Here is a 17,076-nt window from a genome sequence, read left to right as displayed (position 1 = left end):
TTCTGATTATGCTGCATTTTGAAAATGGGCAGCATTTTAAATGTTAGTATAGATAAGAGAGCACTTCTTATCTATACTTATCTCTTCTCTCAAATAAAAGAACGCTGTAGCTACTAATGCAGACTTCAAGGGAGTTATTTCTGGCCTGCACTAGCGTGATAAGCCACATCAGTTGCTCCAGTTCAAAATGACTTCTCCAGCCATCTTTGGCTTATGGGTTCTTGTCTGACTACTAATTCGTATTGCATTTGGGGACTGTAAATCAAATAATGCTGGCAGGCATAATTCTGTTTTTTAAATTCCAGTCCAAGCTGCACGACTGAGAAATCGATGCTACCCCAATTAGTGACAGCTCTGAAATGAGAAGTACCCACGTCACAACCAGCTTTGCAATGAGGCGAGCTCGTTGGCAGGCGGGCAGAGCACCACGGATGAAGCACCGATGGGCTGCCCGGCCGGGAAGGTGCATAGTTTGAGTGTTAGATTGTTGCTTGTTCTGCTTGTAACACTGTCCATGCCTCCTGGACAAAATATATTACTGTAATTTAAGCTGTACCTGATGATCTGGAATACTTTACAAGCAATGAAAATCATTTCAAGAAACAAAAGGAATAAAACTTTTTTGTCTAAACAGGAAAAAAAAAATCCTTTCTTCGGAGGACTATGTTTTACGTGTTTCGCTGTGCCACATGGATTTGTGATCATCATCTTTCAGGTAATGAGAAGTAAAACCAGCACATTTAAAACTCTGAAGAAATCGCGCCAAGAGCTGCCCACCAAGAGCAGAATTCCTGGAGGAACCTGCATACTTACTAAGGACCTTGCTAGCAGCTGCAACCAGATCATAGGTTTTGGAATCATCATAAATTATTCTGACAAGAAATTGTCCTTCTTCATCCAGCTGAGCTTCCTTCCTAAAAAAATATATATATGTATATTTGATTATAGGAGAAACATTAAATCTATAGATCATATTACTTGAAATTTGTCCTTTAAATAAAATAAAGTGTATAGATTCCACCTCTGAGAAGCTACTTACTATTGCAAATTAGCACTAGATTTGTTTCAAATTAATAATTAAAGGGCAATATGAGACCATTACCACAGAACCACAGAATGGTTGATGTTGGCAGGGACCTCTGGAGACCCCCCAGTGCAGCCCCTGCTCCAGCAGGGACACCCAGAGCAGGGGCACAGGGTCCATCCAGGCGGGTTGGAGATCTCCAGAGCAGGAGCCTCCACAGCCTCTCTGGGCAGCCTGTGCCAGGGCTCGGGCACCCTCACACCAAAGAAGTTCTTCCTCACATGGACGTGGAGCTGCCTGGGGTTCAAATTACTACCACTTCTGTTCTGGAAAAATAATGAATTGGGGGCAAATAAATAAGATTTTTCGGTATAGAACCTCACAGAGAAGTTGCTGAACTAATAAAGATAGAACTTGTATTTTACAATATGTGAATATCCAATAACTCATTTTTTTTAAGTAATTCTCTTCACTCTTTCCAGTTTTGCCTATATTTTATTTATAGAAGGCACGAGTTGTTTTTAACAACCACTTGCTCAAATCTCCCAACAGAACCTGAAACCAAGCTGTAGATACTTAATCAAAGAGCCTAATCAAATACCCCTGTTTCAGAATTCTGCAGACTCCGGGTGGATTAAAAGCATAAAAACCACAAGGATTTTGCAGAGCACTAGCAGTCATTGAAAGCACCATAGGAACCCAGGTGTTTTCCCTCCCGGGTTGAACCCGGAGCACGCGCGCACACCAGCCCCGGCCGCCCTCCTCGCGGCGCCTCGCCTTGGCTTTGGCCATGCCTTGTGCACGGGCGCCACTTCCTTCCGCAGGGTAGTTATTTTATAGCAGCTGTTCACCTTCTGTCCGAGATCTTGTCCATGATGACTCTCAACAATGTCCTTTGCAGGATCCATTGAAAGGAGGTCATATTTATACATACTCATTCTCCAGTTCATGCACCTAGACTGTATTTTGGCTCAACAAAACTAGTATTATCATGGCAGCAGTAGCAGCTTTGCAGGTGAGGGTCATGGCTACCTCGTTACAAGAAAAATATTCTTTTATCTAAATACAGCTCCATGCTACAGATCACGTCAGAGAGACAGAAGACCAAAAGGTAGTAAAGTCTACATGAATGCCTGAATCTCATCATCTTATGTTACCAAAAAAAAACCCAAAAAACAAAGCAAAAGAAACCAAAAATCTTTTTTTTAAAAAAAAAAAGTATCAAAAAAGTAGAAAATGAGATAGATTTTTACCAAAAAACTCAACTTAGATCATATGAATTAAGACACATATCAGGTCAGGACTGGAATCATCATCTTCCCAGTGTACAAATGTAAGAAAGCCACAGTAAAAATTGATTTAGTACCACCACATAATGAAGGACTTTCACCAGAGGAGGACAGAAGTGCTACTTGAGAGAGTTGAAAAGTACTGTTTAAGAGCTGGTATTTCTAAGTGCTCTAAATTCCTACTGATCATCAGAAGAATTAAAAAGCTTTAGAATGTAGATTCTAAATCTACTGTTTAAAATCCCCTGTTCCCTTTCCACCAGTACATTTGTGTAACATCATAACACAATCAATCATCAAAGAAAACACAGCTCTTTGAATGAAGTTTAGATTATAATTTTGTAGAACTGGCATGACCTGCTTTGAAATGAAATAATACAATAATGAAGTAACAATGCTATACAACAAGAAGCAATTTAAGCAATTACCTTTACACTGGAATTATCCAGTCATACAAACACAGAAACATTTCTTTCTTTACTCAAAGGAAAGAAAAACTTGAAAAATAAGCATTCTTGACTATCTTAAAATTTTAAATGACAAATGGTACTGCTGTACAGGCGTGATTCCAATCTTACATGATAAGAAATTGCTCCTCTTTTTATCCTAACACTCATGAAACCAATTTCTGTAATTCTGGCCATTTCTCAATGGAAGTCTTGAACTCATTCTTCCTCTTCGTTCTTTCCTTTCCACTTGCCAAAAAATACGCTACACTGTATTTAAAAAAAATCTGTATTTTAAATGAATTAATGAAGCCTAACTGCTATATGGCATGCACATTTGTACATCTACAGCACAAACGGACACAGTGAGCTCAAAACGAGCTATCTTTCTAAGGCAATACAAAGTCATAGAAGGTCAGAGCTAAGATACTACAGAATTCTGTATAAAAGGAACATTTTCTATTAAAAGGAAGAACATTAATAAATTTTATGTTTTTCTTAAACTCTCGGGGAGCTTCTCAGAACAGATGAAAGAACAGGCACTGGTAAGCAGGGCAAACTGTCTGCAAGAGAAGTGTTCTCAAAGAGAGAAAAAAAGAGAGATCTGTTTGTAAACGATCAATTACAGTAATTTTAGTGATTACTTGAAGAAATAATACATTTATAAAAAAAAAGCAAGCGGAAACCACATGTGTACATAGTATCCCTTAACATATTCCTCTTTTCAGGTTCATTAATAGTACTTCTGGTCCTCCATCTGTTCTCTAAAAACTCCAAATCAGCCTGCAGGATATCAAACTGTATCTTGAAAACATATTCCCTCCTCTTCTAAGAAAGAGAAGAGCTGGATTTGCTAGTGAGAAATATTGTCCTGGAACATATGAGGTCAGTGAGGGACACTGGCATAATCCACAAGAACTGAACTGAAATTAATACGGAAAAGAAAACCATCTTGAGTCTTTGAGTCCTAGAATGTGTAACTATGTAACTAGCTCAGATTTAGTTTAGAGGAGAACTTGGAAAGGGTGAACAAACAATACACACTATGCTTTCTCTTATTCCCCCCATCTTCTCAGCCAAACCACAAAGGATAACATGACACATCTGGAAATGCAATGAATGTCCTCAAAAACTGGCTACTTGCACTGTCCAACAGACTTTTTTCTGTGCGTGAGAACTTTCTCGATTAAAAGCTGAATCAGTTTGATCACCTTGGTATTGCCTGCAAAACTTCTTACACTTCCTCCAACTATGTCGACTGAAACTTCTCCTTTTTCCCTCTTTGTGCCAAGCCATGCTTTTTTTCTTTTTTTCGTGGTCTTTAATGTACTTTGTCAAAAGTTTTCTCCAAAGCCTACAGCATCTCTAAGCCAACACTTTGGAAAATCACCTTTGCTGATCTCTATGCCTGCTCCATTTAGATTATTTCAGCCATTTTATTTTTTCTCCAGTTTTCCCTAGATGCTTTTGATTACCCAGCAGCCATTTACACTTCTCTGTAGGCTTAACGATGAGTTTTCCGTTAAAATAGTTGTATTCACAGAACAAAGTTGCAGAAGGAATGATGCGCTGAGCGCTGCAGCCTCCACTCCCTGGCCGTGATTCCGGGTGCCCCTCACCTCCTGCGAGGCTCCGCTCGTGCTGAGCGCCGACGGCCCTGCCAGGGAAGGGGCCCAGGTTAATCGGGGAAGAGAGATATTTTAGCTACCTCTAACTAGGAGACAGAGAATAGTATTTTAAAAAAATTACAATCCAAAAGAAATCAACCCCATTCTTAAAAACTTCCTTTGAGAAAATTCACCAAATAGAGATTTGCTCCTGCGGAGGACTATATTCCTCACTCAAATTCATGTGGTAAAAACATTTTGTTCATCCTACAATTACTGCAAATCTTTACAACAACGTCTGATAAAAACTTACAACAAAAGTTAAAATGTCTTTTAAAGCCAATGCTTTGAAATTAGTAGATCCCAGAACCCTTTTTTTTCTTCCCTGAACCATTTCTTCTCCATACTTCCCATCCTTGAGGGGTGCATTTGATACATCCCAATCATTTGGCTACACGCTGAGCTGAAAGACAAAATATTCAGCCAACTGGTTGTTTTCCTGGGCTGTTTTTCTCCTAGCAGGTCTGTCCCCTGTGCAGCTCGTGGGGGGCTGAGGGCGGCAGGAGCTTCAGCGAAGCCACGTGAAGGTTCTTCCTTGTCCCCAGTGAGCCGAGACTGCAGCTTCTGAAGCCTTCCCAGCACCCTCACTAACCTGACGCCAGTGCGAACTTACAAACACCTTTGTCTCTAAAACCTTGATTAGCCTGAAGACTACCTGTGAGAGAGAAATGTTGCTGCAAGCTTATCCAAAACAGCCCAAATTGTGTGATTTTTTTTTTTTTTTTTTTTTTTTTTTTTTAACAAACATGTTTTTCACCCAGCAAATTTACTGAACTGCAGGTCAATAATGGCTCTTCCTGCACACTTCAATACAACACAAACTGCATTAGACCTTCTACAAACGCGAGGTGCTGCAGCCGCCCTTCCCCTGTGGGTACAATGCCGCAGTGTGGAAGGGGTGCGAGCTGCCAGCGCCGAGGGGTCACGGTGATGAGAGCAGAGGACAAGGCCACCAAAGCACTCATTGCGGTGAGCAGACAACACCCAGAAGGCTTCCTCATGCTTGCAGTTTTCTCACCCAGTTACCTGACCCCTGCTGCATCAGCCTACCTGCATTTACACTAAGGAACCGCAAAAGAAATCTATGGGAGGGTTCTGAAAACTAGCATAGCCAATACCAAAAGCGAGGCTGCTTTGCAGAGAGCTACTGCGATGGACTGGCCATCGCTGGCGACTCCTCCCGGGTGATCGGCTGGTTTCACCCCACTGCCCCAGGCCCGTGGTGCAGAACAAGGCAGGGCTACACGTCGAGGATGTGAACGTGGAAGGACCAGGAGGCTGCACTGTTCTGTGAGCAGCTTCTCCCCCCTGGCTGACAGATGGTTCATGAGCTGGGAGCGGAACTGGGATATAACACAGCACCCTCGGATGCACAGGATTTACATTTGGTTGGTGACATATAGAAAACTCAGTATTTCACAGCTTAATGGAAAACTGGGAAATCTCCCTTGAAATGTTTCGCTGCAGTCTTTATCCCCAGCTTCAGGCCAGATAAAACAACCACAGCATGTTAGGATAGCTCTAATGTTGTTTTGTGGAGCCTGGTATCTGATCACAAAGGTGTTAACACAGCAATAACATGCGGTGACTTTCCTAACAGCTTGGCTGAAAACCAGCCAACAACAACAACAACTGGCAAATTCCCAAGTGTAGCCTTGGTTAATTCCTCAGCAAAGCAGCAGCACTACAGTAGCAAACTTCACTTTTACACGGCCTTCCTCTCCAAACCACTTCCAAGTCAAACAGAGCATGATTTACAATTCATGTCACATTTACATTTCTAAAAACAAAAGGAGGGTGTGCTTTGTTCCCAATAATAAGTTCATGTACAAAACTTCAAAAAATCCCAAGAGACTGATGCTCTTGCCTAAGCTGACCTCTGTTAATCCACACATGGGCCATGATATTACATGGTTCAGAAGTTCGGTTATGTCTGTTCTAATTTTTAGGGTCTGGCAACCCTTTTTATTCACCCTAGACTAGCTTTAAATGCCTACACAGAGCTATCCAAATTGAGGAAAGCCAAGATTTCAGCCAAGTCTTTCCTAAAATGCATTTCTGTCCTCCAAAATGTATGTATTAGCCAGGTTAACCCGAGGATGTTCACCATGGAAAAAAAAGAATCTTACCTATTGCACCATGGAAAATAACACAGCTACATGGAGAACAGATTTCTCAAGTACGCATTTGACCTTGACGTTGCGCAGATCAATGGAAAAAATCCTACCGAGTAGATCAAAGCAGAACCAAGTCCTGGAGGAGCCTTTCCTCCCATTAGGCTGCCCCTGGTCATGCTAACACCCCGGTAATTGCTAGCGGCACAGGCTGGGAGTACGGGTGATACTACGTGTGTACAATGGGCGCTTTGAAACGCTCTCCCATTGTACGGGCAGTTTAGGATCTCAAAACACACTACTAAAGCTCAAAGGCAATGTTAATAATTCACAGAGTGGAGAAGTGTTAAGTGCTAGCAAACTTGCAGACAAAAATCTTCTTAAAAATCAGATCAGATCTTGCACTACAGATTTTTAAACTGCAGACTGCGCGCACTTTTATTTCACATTCCAAATTTACACTGTGAAACTGAGATGTGATTCAGAACGACTCGTTTTTTGCTTAGTACAGAGATTCCTGAATAGTATGTGTGGAAAGAGACCTTCTATCTACGTGAGTCTTTAACATTCTGCAAAGACAGGGGAAATCTTTGTTGACGTGGTAAGGATTTTTATCTGTCTAGAGAGATCTCAAATGCAGCTTAGTTGGACAAGATGTCAAGATGGTCCTGTATACACTTCTTTTACTTACAGAGCACACCCTGCACAAAGTGGATTTTAATGTAATTTTGCTATGAGAGTGCAGCACATAAAGGCAATTGAAATAAACCATAATCAAGCTGAAAGTTGTTGCTGTCAAAACTTTTATTCTTTTGCAGTAGCACTTGCTAGTCTAACTCTGAAATCAGCCATAAAGCTGGAAATCAAAAAGAATATTTCTTCCAGAAAAATATCCTTTTCATCAAGAAACTGTGCTTGCAGTAAATACTGAGAAAATGCAATGCATGCCAACAGGAAGATAATAGGATACAAAACAGTACGGAACAATTTATTTTGTGTTCTGAAGATACACAGGCCTCTCTGTAACACAGCTGCATTAGTATTTAGAAGCTGCTGAGATCACTTTTACAGATCACCTCGTGCATCTAAACTGCAGCTGGGTCTCCTCCTACCAAACAGCAGCGCTGAGCGCGCGGTGCGTCACCCGAAAACCCCACAACAGCAGCTACCCCCAGAGCCACCCTCTGCCATGACAGCATTGTTTCTGCTGGGACTGGTGCCACTATTGTGCTTAATTACACTTGGTGCGAGGGATGGAAAAAGCACTCATTAAATTGAAGAGAGCAGTCAAAACAATACTAATGATAAAATAACACTACCGTGCTTAGACACCCGTCACGATTCTGATCTCACTGTCGAGAGCATGTCAAGTTTCATTCCGTCCCAAGAGCAACCCCGTTAAACACAACTGCATGTGTCAGAACTGAGTTTAATATCAGGAACTAAAATCAGTGCCTCTGCATCTCTTTTACATTACAACGGGCAAATTAACTGCTCATTACATTCCTTTACAGATGGTATGTGTTATTTAAAATGCTACTCATTTTTTTCCGTATATTTCAAAAAGGTGCTTTGCTAAAAGATATTAAAAACATTGACCCATTCTTCCCACTCCCTCCAGAAAGTGAGAGAGGGAAAAAAAAAAAAAAAAAGAGACTATGAATTGTCTAAAGACACTTTAAACAACCAGCTAGGAAAAAAAATAAATTACATGGAGTTACTAGATTAAATAAAAATGGGAATCTGTCCAGGAAAATGATGTTCTGGGAAAAGTAAATAGGTATATATATAGACTTCAGAGCTCAGAGCTGCTTCCCAGTTTTACAGGCTGGAGATGAGTGTTTAATGTAGGCTTTCAAAACAAGATAATCTTAGAGATACAGTGAACTGCAACAAACGTTGTGGTTCTTTGTTACTGCTCCAAATACTAAAAATATTACAAAAAAAATACAAAGCTAGTAATATTTTGCTTCCTTTTACCTAAGTAGACTAAAAGAATGGTATTTACAAAAGTCTTTTAAGTATTCCGTTTACAAGAGTAAGTGATATAACAGCTGGTATCCTGAAAGAGCTCAAAGCTCCCAGCTCTGGGAAAGCTCTGAGGCACCTGAGAGCGAGCACATCCACACCTCTGGTTCACATCATGCCGCTGTTTCTTTCTGGCCAAGCCTTTCCCAGATGAATTAAAGAATTTGACGTCCACACAGTTTAATCTCCTGACCTTCTTCAAACTGGTCCTTCCGCTGTGAGGAACTAAAGGAGCAGGAAATGTAGTGTCCTGACCCTACAAATCCTGGGAATAGTAACATCCAGACCCGTGGAGAATTATCTGGTCAACACTGACTATTTGTTTTAAGAAAGCATTTTTTATAAAATGTTTAAAATTTTGGAATAGTTTTCAAAAAAAGACTTAGAAACATAAACATTCAGAAACGTAAACAGCACTAAATGTACAAAAAGTCACTTTCTGAATAAACACTTACTAATGTTAAGAGGAATGATAGCCTTAAAAAAAAAAAAAAAAAAAAAAAAGTTGTCCGTTCATCACTGATAGCTTTTCAAAATCCCTTTCTGTGATTTCACTTCACTTTTTCTTTCTTTCCCCCCCCCCCCCTCTTGTGAGATTGATTGAGCAGATTAATTATCTTTAGCACTGAGCAAATCCACTCAGGAGGCAACAACAAAATCAGCTGTCATGGCTTTTCACAGAGCAGTACCACTCCTGAACATATTTTGTTTTTTAATCAGGTCCCACACAAAGCAAAATATATAAGGACCTTCAGTCTAAAAAATGTAGTTCTTTCCTCAGTGGTTGATTATGGTGAGAACATAATTGAGATAACTAACACATCATGCTTGTAACATCTTTGAGCCTGACAGATACAGTAATTTTAGCCAGTAAAGTTCTTATAATAAATACTTGTTCTTTATAATAAGCTAGTTTAGGGCTGGGAAAGGGCAATACAGAGCAAGTCTCCAATAGTTCCAAGAGATGATTCATACGGGACAAATCTGAAATGCCTTGTCTCACGTTCTGCAAAGATACTTGATTTTTATCATCTATTTTTATCACCTATTTATTCTGCATTTTTAATTGCCCAGCCTGCAATAGATATATTTATTATTAGATATAATAGAAATGCACAAACATATATATGAACACACGTCTCAAATAATATATATGCAAAAATATATATTTACATGCATAAGAATATTCACACACACGCAAATTATGTTCTCTTCAAATACTTGACATTCTAAGCTGATGATTATCCATATTCCCTCATATCAAAACAGACCCTGCTACAACTGTAGACAGATTGGGGCAGATTATGGAACTGTTTTACTCACTTTTTAAAGTGTTTCCTGGAATACAGAGGCAGCAGTCAGGGGAAATCTTAGAGAATGTGAAATCTTCCATACTGTGTATGAAGCAAAACAGCGTCTTATAAAGAGCGCTTTTTCATTTTAATTCTGTGCAAGCAGCAGCAGCAGCCATGCTGCTATCCACGGCAGCAGCGGGGAACCTGCCGCAACGCACGTGTCCTGCCCGCCCGGGACATCTCTGTGCCCACTCAACCTGGGCTGGGGCTTCTCTGTGCTGAGGACAGAGCCTGCTCAGTTCACGGGCAGCTATTCAATAGTTCATGCTATCCCATTTGTGCCTCACATATAACCAATATCATCAGGCCTCATTTACAGTGTAGTTTTCAAACCCAGTTCTGCAGACAGAATTACTCCTCTCTAATAAGCCTTTCTGTGGAACAGGTCCCTATAATTTACTTGCATAATGGACAAGCATTAATTAGTTCTCTCTTAATTAGCTACTGAGGCCAATTATACCTTTTGCACTTTAAACTGACAATATAGGCAAGCTCAAGAAATAATCTTGGAGCATAGGAAATGATAATATTAGGTATCATACGTAACAATAAAGGGACAAAAAGCTTCACTGATTTCAGGTGTCCGGTACTTTTTCAAGGTGTTCAGCAGTGTTTATGCCCAAAGCACATGTCACTCATGCTGACACAGAGCAGGGCCAGAGCAGGCACAACCACCCTAGGGCTGAGAAGAGCTTCCTGGGGCTCATGCTTAGTTTCAGTAAGGAGACGGCCAAGGACAGTCGTGCCGCACAGCCTGGATGCAGGGACAGCCTGGAAACGGTGTGCAAGGGACATCAGTACTGGATTTGCTGTGCAGGGAGCCCAGGAGACCGTGCGTAAAGCAGGAGAGTGAAACTAGAGAAGCAACTACTTGATTTCCTGAAGAATGTACTGGGGAAATGGCATCATCTACGTTAACCGACACAAGGTTGCAACGAGCTACTCCTGCCACCATCTATCCTTTCAGTACATGAAGGAAAAACTCCTTGAATTCAAGGCACAGAAAAACTCCAAGCTGATCTAGAGGTGGTTGCCACAGGCAACCAAATGCCAAAATTTCAAATTCCAATATTTAGAATTCCAAAAAAAATCATTTTTGTAAGATTGTTTTAAATAGAAAAATCACATGCCATAATTACTCTACAATTAAAAGACTGAGTGCTCCACAGTCAGAAAAGACCATCATTATGAGTAGCTATAGGAGATAATTTCATTCTTCTCATCTTTTTCTTCCTGCTGCTTCTCCATTCATTAACTCTACCATTTAATTGACTTGAATAAGCCCTTTCTCCCTGGCTGCACTTGTCTACTCAGAGCTGCCTGCAAGACCCAAGATTTGTCTGAAGGGCAGAGGGGATGAAGCTGAGGCTATGGGCTGCACGGGTAAGGCCATCTAGAGATAACCTAGACAATCAAATTTTCTCTACTTCTGTCAAGGAAAGTTTTTGCACCTAGGTGAACTACTTGATTTTTTTTTTTTTTTTGAGCAAGAAAACTGCCTGTTCACTTTGCTCATATTCATGCCAACATGGTTAGGTTTGACTTTCAAAAGTGACGACGATAGTTTCCAGTTTCATTAAATAAGATGAAACTAGTGCAAAACACAACAGGTTCCCCAGACCTTGAGTCTTGGCATTTAAGAGCATGCGTGGGCAGCTCTCACCAGCCTCATCCACAGCCGTAGTATAAAAAAGGGCAAAGGCAGCATGGTGCCTTGATTCCACACTAAGCACTGAGACAGGAGCAGGAAACCATGATACTATTTTTGTTTTCTGCAACTTAAGTTACTTAGATACAGAGGAGCACAGAATGCATTGCTCTTGGGGCATGAGATGCCTGTTTTGCTTCTGCACAAGTTTCAACACAGATGTTTTATGTGTTTTATAAATAAGGGATTCAAGTTCAAGTTCTTGATCCCTTTCTTGACAACGTATGTGAAAGGGACAAAGTTTGAGCATCTAACCTGGCCCAAATTCAGATTTAGGAGCCAAAGGGAAGGGAAACCCTTGTATTCTTTTAACAGCAATCAAACACAGAGGCAGACTGCTGGGAGGCACAGGCTAAATTACATGCAGACTCCCTGCTCCCAACATTGCCCAGCTCCCACGTACGGTCCCGAGGCTGCAGCTGCTGTTTCAGGAAGGCAGTCCTGTAACGCTCAGCTCACCAAGCAGTGAAACCTCTAGAGCTGCTGCATGGGGTGCTCCGGATCGCACATGTATTGGCAGTGCAGCTCAGCTAGATGTAACTGTTGCGTAATGGCTCGCATTTTACCATCACAGAAGCACCCTCTAAAAACACATAACTATAAACCTATTTAACTACATTCATCAAAAGAACATCTCTTGAACCTAGGAGAGAAGACAGAATTTGACAAGCCTTCCTTGTGGATGATGTTTGGTTTTGGCTGTTGATGTTTGGTTCTGGCTACACAGCAGTTCTGTGAACATGACTTATACCAGACTCACACATCACTGCATCACCCAGCAGTATCGATCTGACCTTGATCAGACACGAGCACACAACTGCATGGATATGAAAGCAGTCAGGGCTCAGAATTTTTTGTTTATACTAGCTGGTGTTTATGTTGGCTGCAGGAGAATTAAAGATATATAACACCATGGGAATCTTGAAAACCATCTTTTCAAGCCAGAGCAATTGTGACCACACACTGAAAAAAAAGTCTACATGTAACAATAACAAAATCAGGGATTTGAGAGAGTTTATTTCTTCAAGGGAAGCAACAAATCAAAAGCACCTTGTCGGCAAAAATGTGCTAACAGTTCTAAACAACGGTTCAGTTAGCAAGAAAACGACATCTTGCAAGGTTAGCAGGGAGTGATCAAAGCAGAGTGTCTCCATGTACTCCAGGTCCTGCCTCTCCTCGCCAGGACCAAGCAAGCGAACCAAGAAGTGCCACATGCACATTACAACTGCCAGTAATAAACGATGTCAAATCATCCTCACCTTCCACAAAGGCAAATCCGCAGGAACACTCAGTAGCTGCTGAGAGATTCTCTCAAACAGTCCTCACTCGCTTCTCCCAACTACTTCTCTAATACTATAGTAAAGTAGTAGGGCTTCACAATAAAGAAATTGCCTGTCACTCCAAGTTCTCAATTCTATGAGTAGCAACCGGAGAAAAACTAAGGAGAAATAAACTTCCAGGATTTCAATGCTGAGAAAATTGAATAAAGACTGATGATAAATAAAGATTACCTTTCATTATTCATGTCATCTGCCTTCATCTTATTTTGAACTCAACCTCTTTGACTAAATTCAGGTTCTGAACTATTTTTGGTTTTTTATGCTCTTTAGTTCTAGTTCTTTATCAAAACCAAGCCTTATCTCCACTGAGTCATCAAAATTGACATTCACTCAAATTTCACAGTATATATTGTAATTTTTCCATGAGCTTAGTGCCTTACTGTAAAATCATTTCCTGTGCAAGGAAAAGTATTTTGTTTTACAAATGGATGAAAGCATGGAGACTAACCTTCCCCAGAACTCCACTCCGAGACATTTAGAAACAAAATGAATACTCATCTTTTTCAGACTGATGATGGTTTCACAGAAGTGTTAAAAATACAATGAAACATCAGAAACAGACATATGAAGTTATTACTCTAACTATAAACTAATAATAAATTATGGCAACAAAACAGCACTCTCACAAGTGTATTAAATTCAGCTATTTAGTCTCCAGAACTCCACAGTTAAGAATTCCACTCAATATCACTTTTGGTTGAAGAAGACACAGAAGACAAGTTTTCATCTTCAGAAGGAACAAACACTTTCAACCCAGTATTTAACCTTCCCGAAGTCCACCTCTGTTTCAAAGAACGGTCTGTTTTCATTACTTCAGTTTAGTCCATTGCAAGTTTTCCTATCACTTCTACCAATGTTGAGAATCACTCAGCAAGCTCAACCCACCACTCTACAATGTGGTTTCATGGCTTCTGTGGTGACTTCGGAAAGAACCAAAATAGTAGATCAGCTCAACATGGAAAAAGAAAGGAAACTCAGCCACCTAATTCTGTACTGATTTCTGCTACCACAGTCCTTTCTGTGTCACAGAAACGCTTAAGTTCTTGTTAAGTTCTTGCAAATTCTGTCATACTAATTGTGCAAAATTCCCTTTTTAAAAAAAAAAATAAACCACAGTACTGACTCCAGCAATTACTCATCTTCAGTCATCAGTGATTCAATCCAGCATGCCTCAGAACTGGTCTATATTTTGGTCCTGTTTTTTAAATTTTTAAAAGCTTTAACCAAAACTTTGTAGGAAGTCTGTATTTGCTTATATTTGCTCTTTGGTGAACTCTTTATAGCAAGTTATGCCTGCTATGAAGTACACTCAAGAACGTACCACAGGAACGTACTGAGCCTAAAACAAGGAGCATTTGGTGCCTAACTGGTGGACTTTCCAGCACCCACTAAACCAGCCTGCTCGCTCTCATCTGCTCCACTGAGACGCACACGGGCTTCATTTGCTGATTTCTAACATCTGGAGTACATCAGTTTGCAAGATGAATCCTGCTGAATAAATACACTGCTGCAAACACCTTTTGCATAAGGATCTGTGGCTGCATACACACTGGCTCTCTCACAAATCATTTTCCATTCTTTTGTTCAGGTGCTGTTATGACACAGCACCTTCCTTCCTTCTTCCATCTTCTGTCTGAGCTGGCAAGGACTGTGGACCTGCTACAAGACAGAGCAATGGTTCTCAGCTGAAATTCAGGAAGCTGCTGCATCCCCATTCTCTATTTCCTAAGGAAAACTAACCTTCAGCAAAGCATTTCCTATCTTTCTATTAACTTCTTCAAAATGTCAAACGAGTAAAACTCCTCGTATGCTTCAGAGGATCTTCATTATTCTACTGTGCAATTAATATTTTAAAAATAGGATTCCTGTAGAATTATGACTGGTTTCTGACAGTCTTCAGCATGCTCTTGCAGTACAGCAGGAGACCTCACATGCTCCCAGAGGGACTTCTCTCAGGTACCCACTGAACAGCATCTGTAATTTGTGCAAAAGGGCCCAGTACCGTCAAGTGTTTTGGTAAGGAATGACATGATAAGGAAGGGGGAACATATGCTTACATGTTCTATTATCATTTTCATGAGAAGTTATTCACGTCTAACCATTTTTTAAACCAAATCCGAACTTTCCTGTGGCAAATAATTAGTATCAGATCTTAAAAATTCAAAATAGATTGATATGTTCAGGTAAAGCATGCAAGAAAAATGAACATATAGAACTCTCAACTTGTGGTGCAAAATTGTATGACATTCACTAAAGACTCTATGGAATCTTTAGAAAAGCATCAATAAAGTATAATCCTCAGACTAACCATTACAGATTGCTGGAGCAGGGATTATCTGCAGAACGGTGGACTCTCCATCCCTTTAAGTTTTAAAAGGCTCAGCCAGGCAAAAGTCAAAGTTGAGACCTATATAGATGATATAGTGTTCATAACAGTCTTGGCTGGAGCAGAGAGTGACTAGATGACCTCCAGAGGTCCCTTCCAACCAACATTTCAAAGGTTTTCAATTTTGTAGTACTGTACATGATTATCACATCTTGAAGAATAGATTCATGAAAGAATGTGTCATGGTCACAGAAGTTTACAGCAAAAAGCAGTGTTTTGCCTCCAAAATTGTTACAACTATGCAAACATATTGCAATTGATAGCACCGGACCAAATTAAGTGGGAGGGAGAAATAAGGGTGGAGGGGTACAGCTGAAATATTACTTTCTCCAGATTGATGAACTTCTCATTCCGTACCTAGAGATCACATTCAATCATCTGTTTTACAAATGTTCCTTCTAAATGCAATTACTTGAAGCCTTATAAAGTAAGCTTATAACTCCACACACATTTATGCTTTTAAAAAGATTTCTATATGCAATGCCTTTTGAAATTTCAAGGTGAAAACATATAAATACATACACAATGAAATAATAATGATAGTAAAACAAGCTTATGTTTGCTGTGCATAGGAGTTTATTAGCCAAAGCCGGGCCTTGCCTCCTTCGGGAAGGCGCAGCTTTGGCTGCAGCACCCATCACGCGGCGCAGGACTCGGGGCCCTCCGTGCTTCCTGCGATGCTGCACGCTCCTTACGTCTGCCCTACACTCCGCGCATTCCCGGGAACGGCAGGGCCCTATTTTACCCCTGTTTTGGAGAACCTAGGGACCTATTTTGCCGAACAAGGGCAGTCGGCACACGTTAAGACAGGCCCTGCCACTCGCAAGCAAAGAGCCCGGGCGCAGCTGGCACAGCTGGGTACAGAGAGCGGCCGCGGACACAGCCCGGGCGGGCGGCACGGCGGGAGGGCACACGCACGAACAGCGCCGACACTTACTTGATGTCCTCCCAGACGGCGGGGCCGTAGTTGCGGATGACGAGCAGCTCCAGGGCGTGATTGACGAAGCCGTACTGCGGGCGGGCGGGAGCAGCGGCGCGGTGAGGGAGCGGCCCGGCGGCACCCGGCCCGGCCCGGCCGGCAGCAACACTCACCCCGGGCTCCCCCGAAACAAACAGCCGGGGCCCGAGGCCCTGCTCCCGCCGCCTCCCTCCGCATCGCGCCCTCGCCCCACGCGCTGCAGCCTCCGCGCTCCCCGGGAGGGCAGCGCGCTCCGCTCCTCACCATGACGCCGGTACCACCACCCCGCTCCCGTTCCCGCTCCTCACCATGACGCCGGTACCACCACCCCGCTCCCGCTCCTCACCATGACGCCGGTACCACCACCCCGCTCCCGCTCCTCACCATGACGCCGGTACCACCACCCCGCTCCCGTTCCCGCTCCTCACCATGACGCCGGTACCACCACCCCGCTCCCGCACCACCCTTCTCCGCTCCTCACCATGACGCCGGTACCACCACCCCGCTCCCGCACCGCCGCCGCCCGGAGCGAAACAACGGCCGCGCCACCGTGCCGCCCTCTCAGCCCCCCCGTGCTGAGTGGCGGCCGCCGCAGCCAATGGCGATCGCGGCAGCCGCGACGGCAGCCAATCAGCGCCGGAGGAGGGACTGCGGGGGCCGGGGCTGCGGCGGCAGCGGCGAGGCGGGGCCTGGGCGCGAGGGGCGGGGCACCGCGTAACGGTCGCGGCCCCGGTAACGGTCGCGGCCCCGGTAATGGTCGC

The 17,076-nt window shown here is 42.4% G+C and overlaps 1 protein-coding gene across 1 annotated transcript in view; it reads right to left on the bottom strand.

Annotated features, from left to right (window-relative positions):
• Positions 1-16,599, bottom strand: part of GUCY1B1 (guanylate cyclase 1 soluble subunit beta 1) — a 37,012-nt gene extending 20,413 nt beyond the window's left edge. The window contains exons 1-3 of the mRNA XM_088528078.1: positions 16,580-16,599; positions 16,295-16,368; positions 814-914 (exon numbers count right to left, since the gene is read on the bottom strand). Coding sequence (XP_088384204.1) covers positions 814-914; positions 16,295-16,368; positions 16,580-16,582 — 178 coding nt within the window. The 5' untranslated portion in view covers positions 16,583-16,599. The remainder of the gene's footprint in view (positions 1-813; positions 915-16,294; positions 16,369-16,579) is intronic.
• Between the last annotated feature and the right edge of the window lie 477 nt (positions 16,600-17,076).

The sequence above is a fragment of the Tinamus guttatus genome, unplaced genomic scaffold, assembly GCF_059628265.1.
Source record: "Tinamus guttatus ecotype Peru unplaced genomic scaffold, ASM5962826v1 Tinamus_guttatus_pri_ptg000301l, whole genome shotgun sequence".
In the NCBI taxonomy this organism is placed as follows: Eukaryota; Metazoa; Chordata; class Aves; order Tinamiformes; family Tinamidae; genus Tinamus; species Tinamus guttatus.
This window is presented reverse-complemented; position numbering and strand designations above follow the sequence as displayed.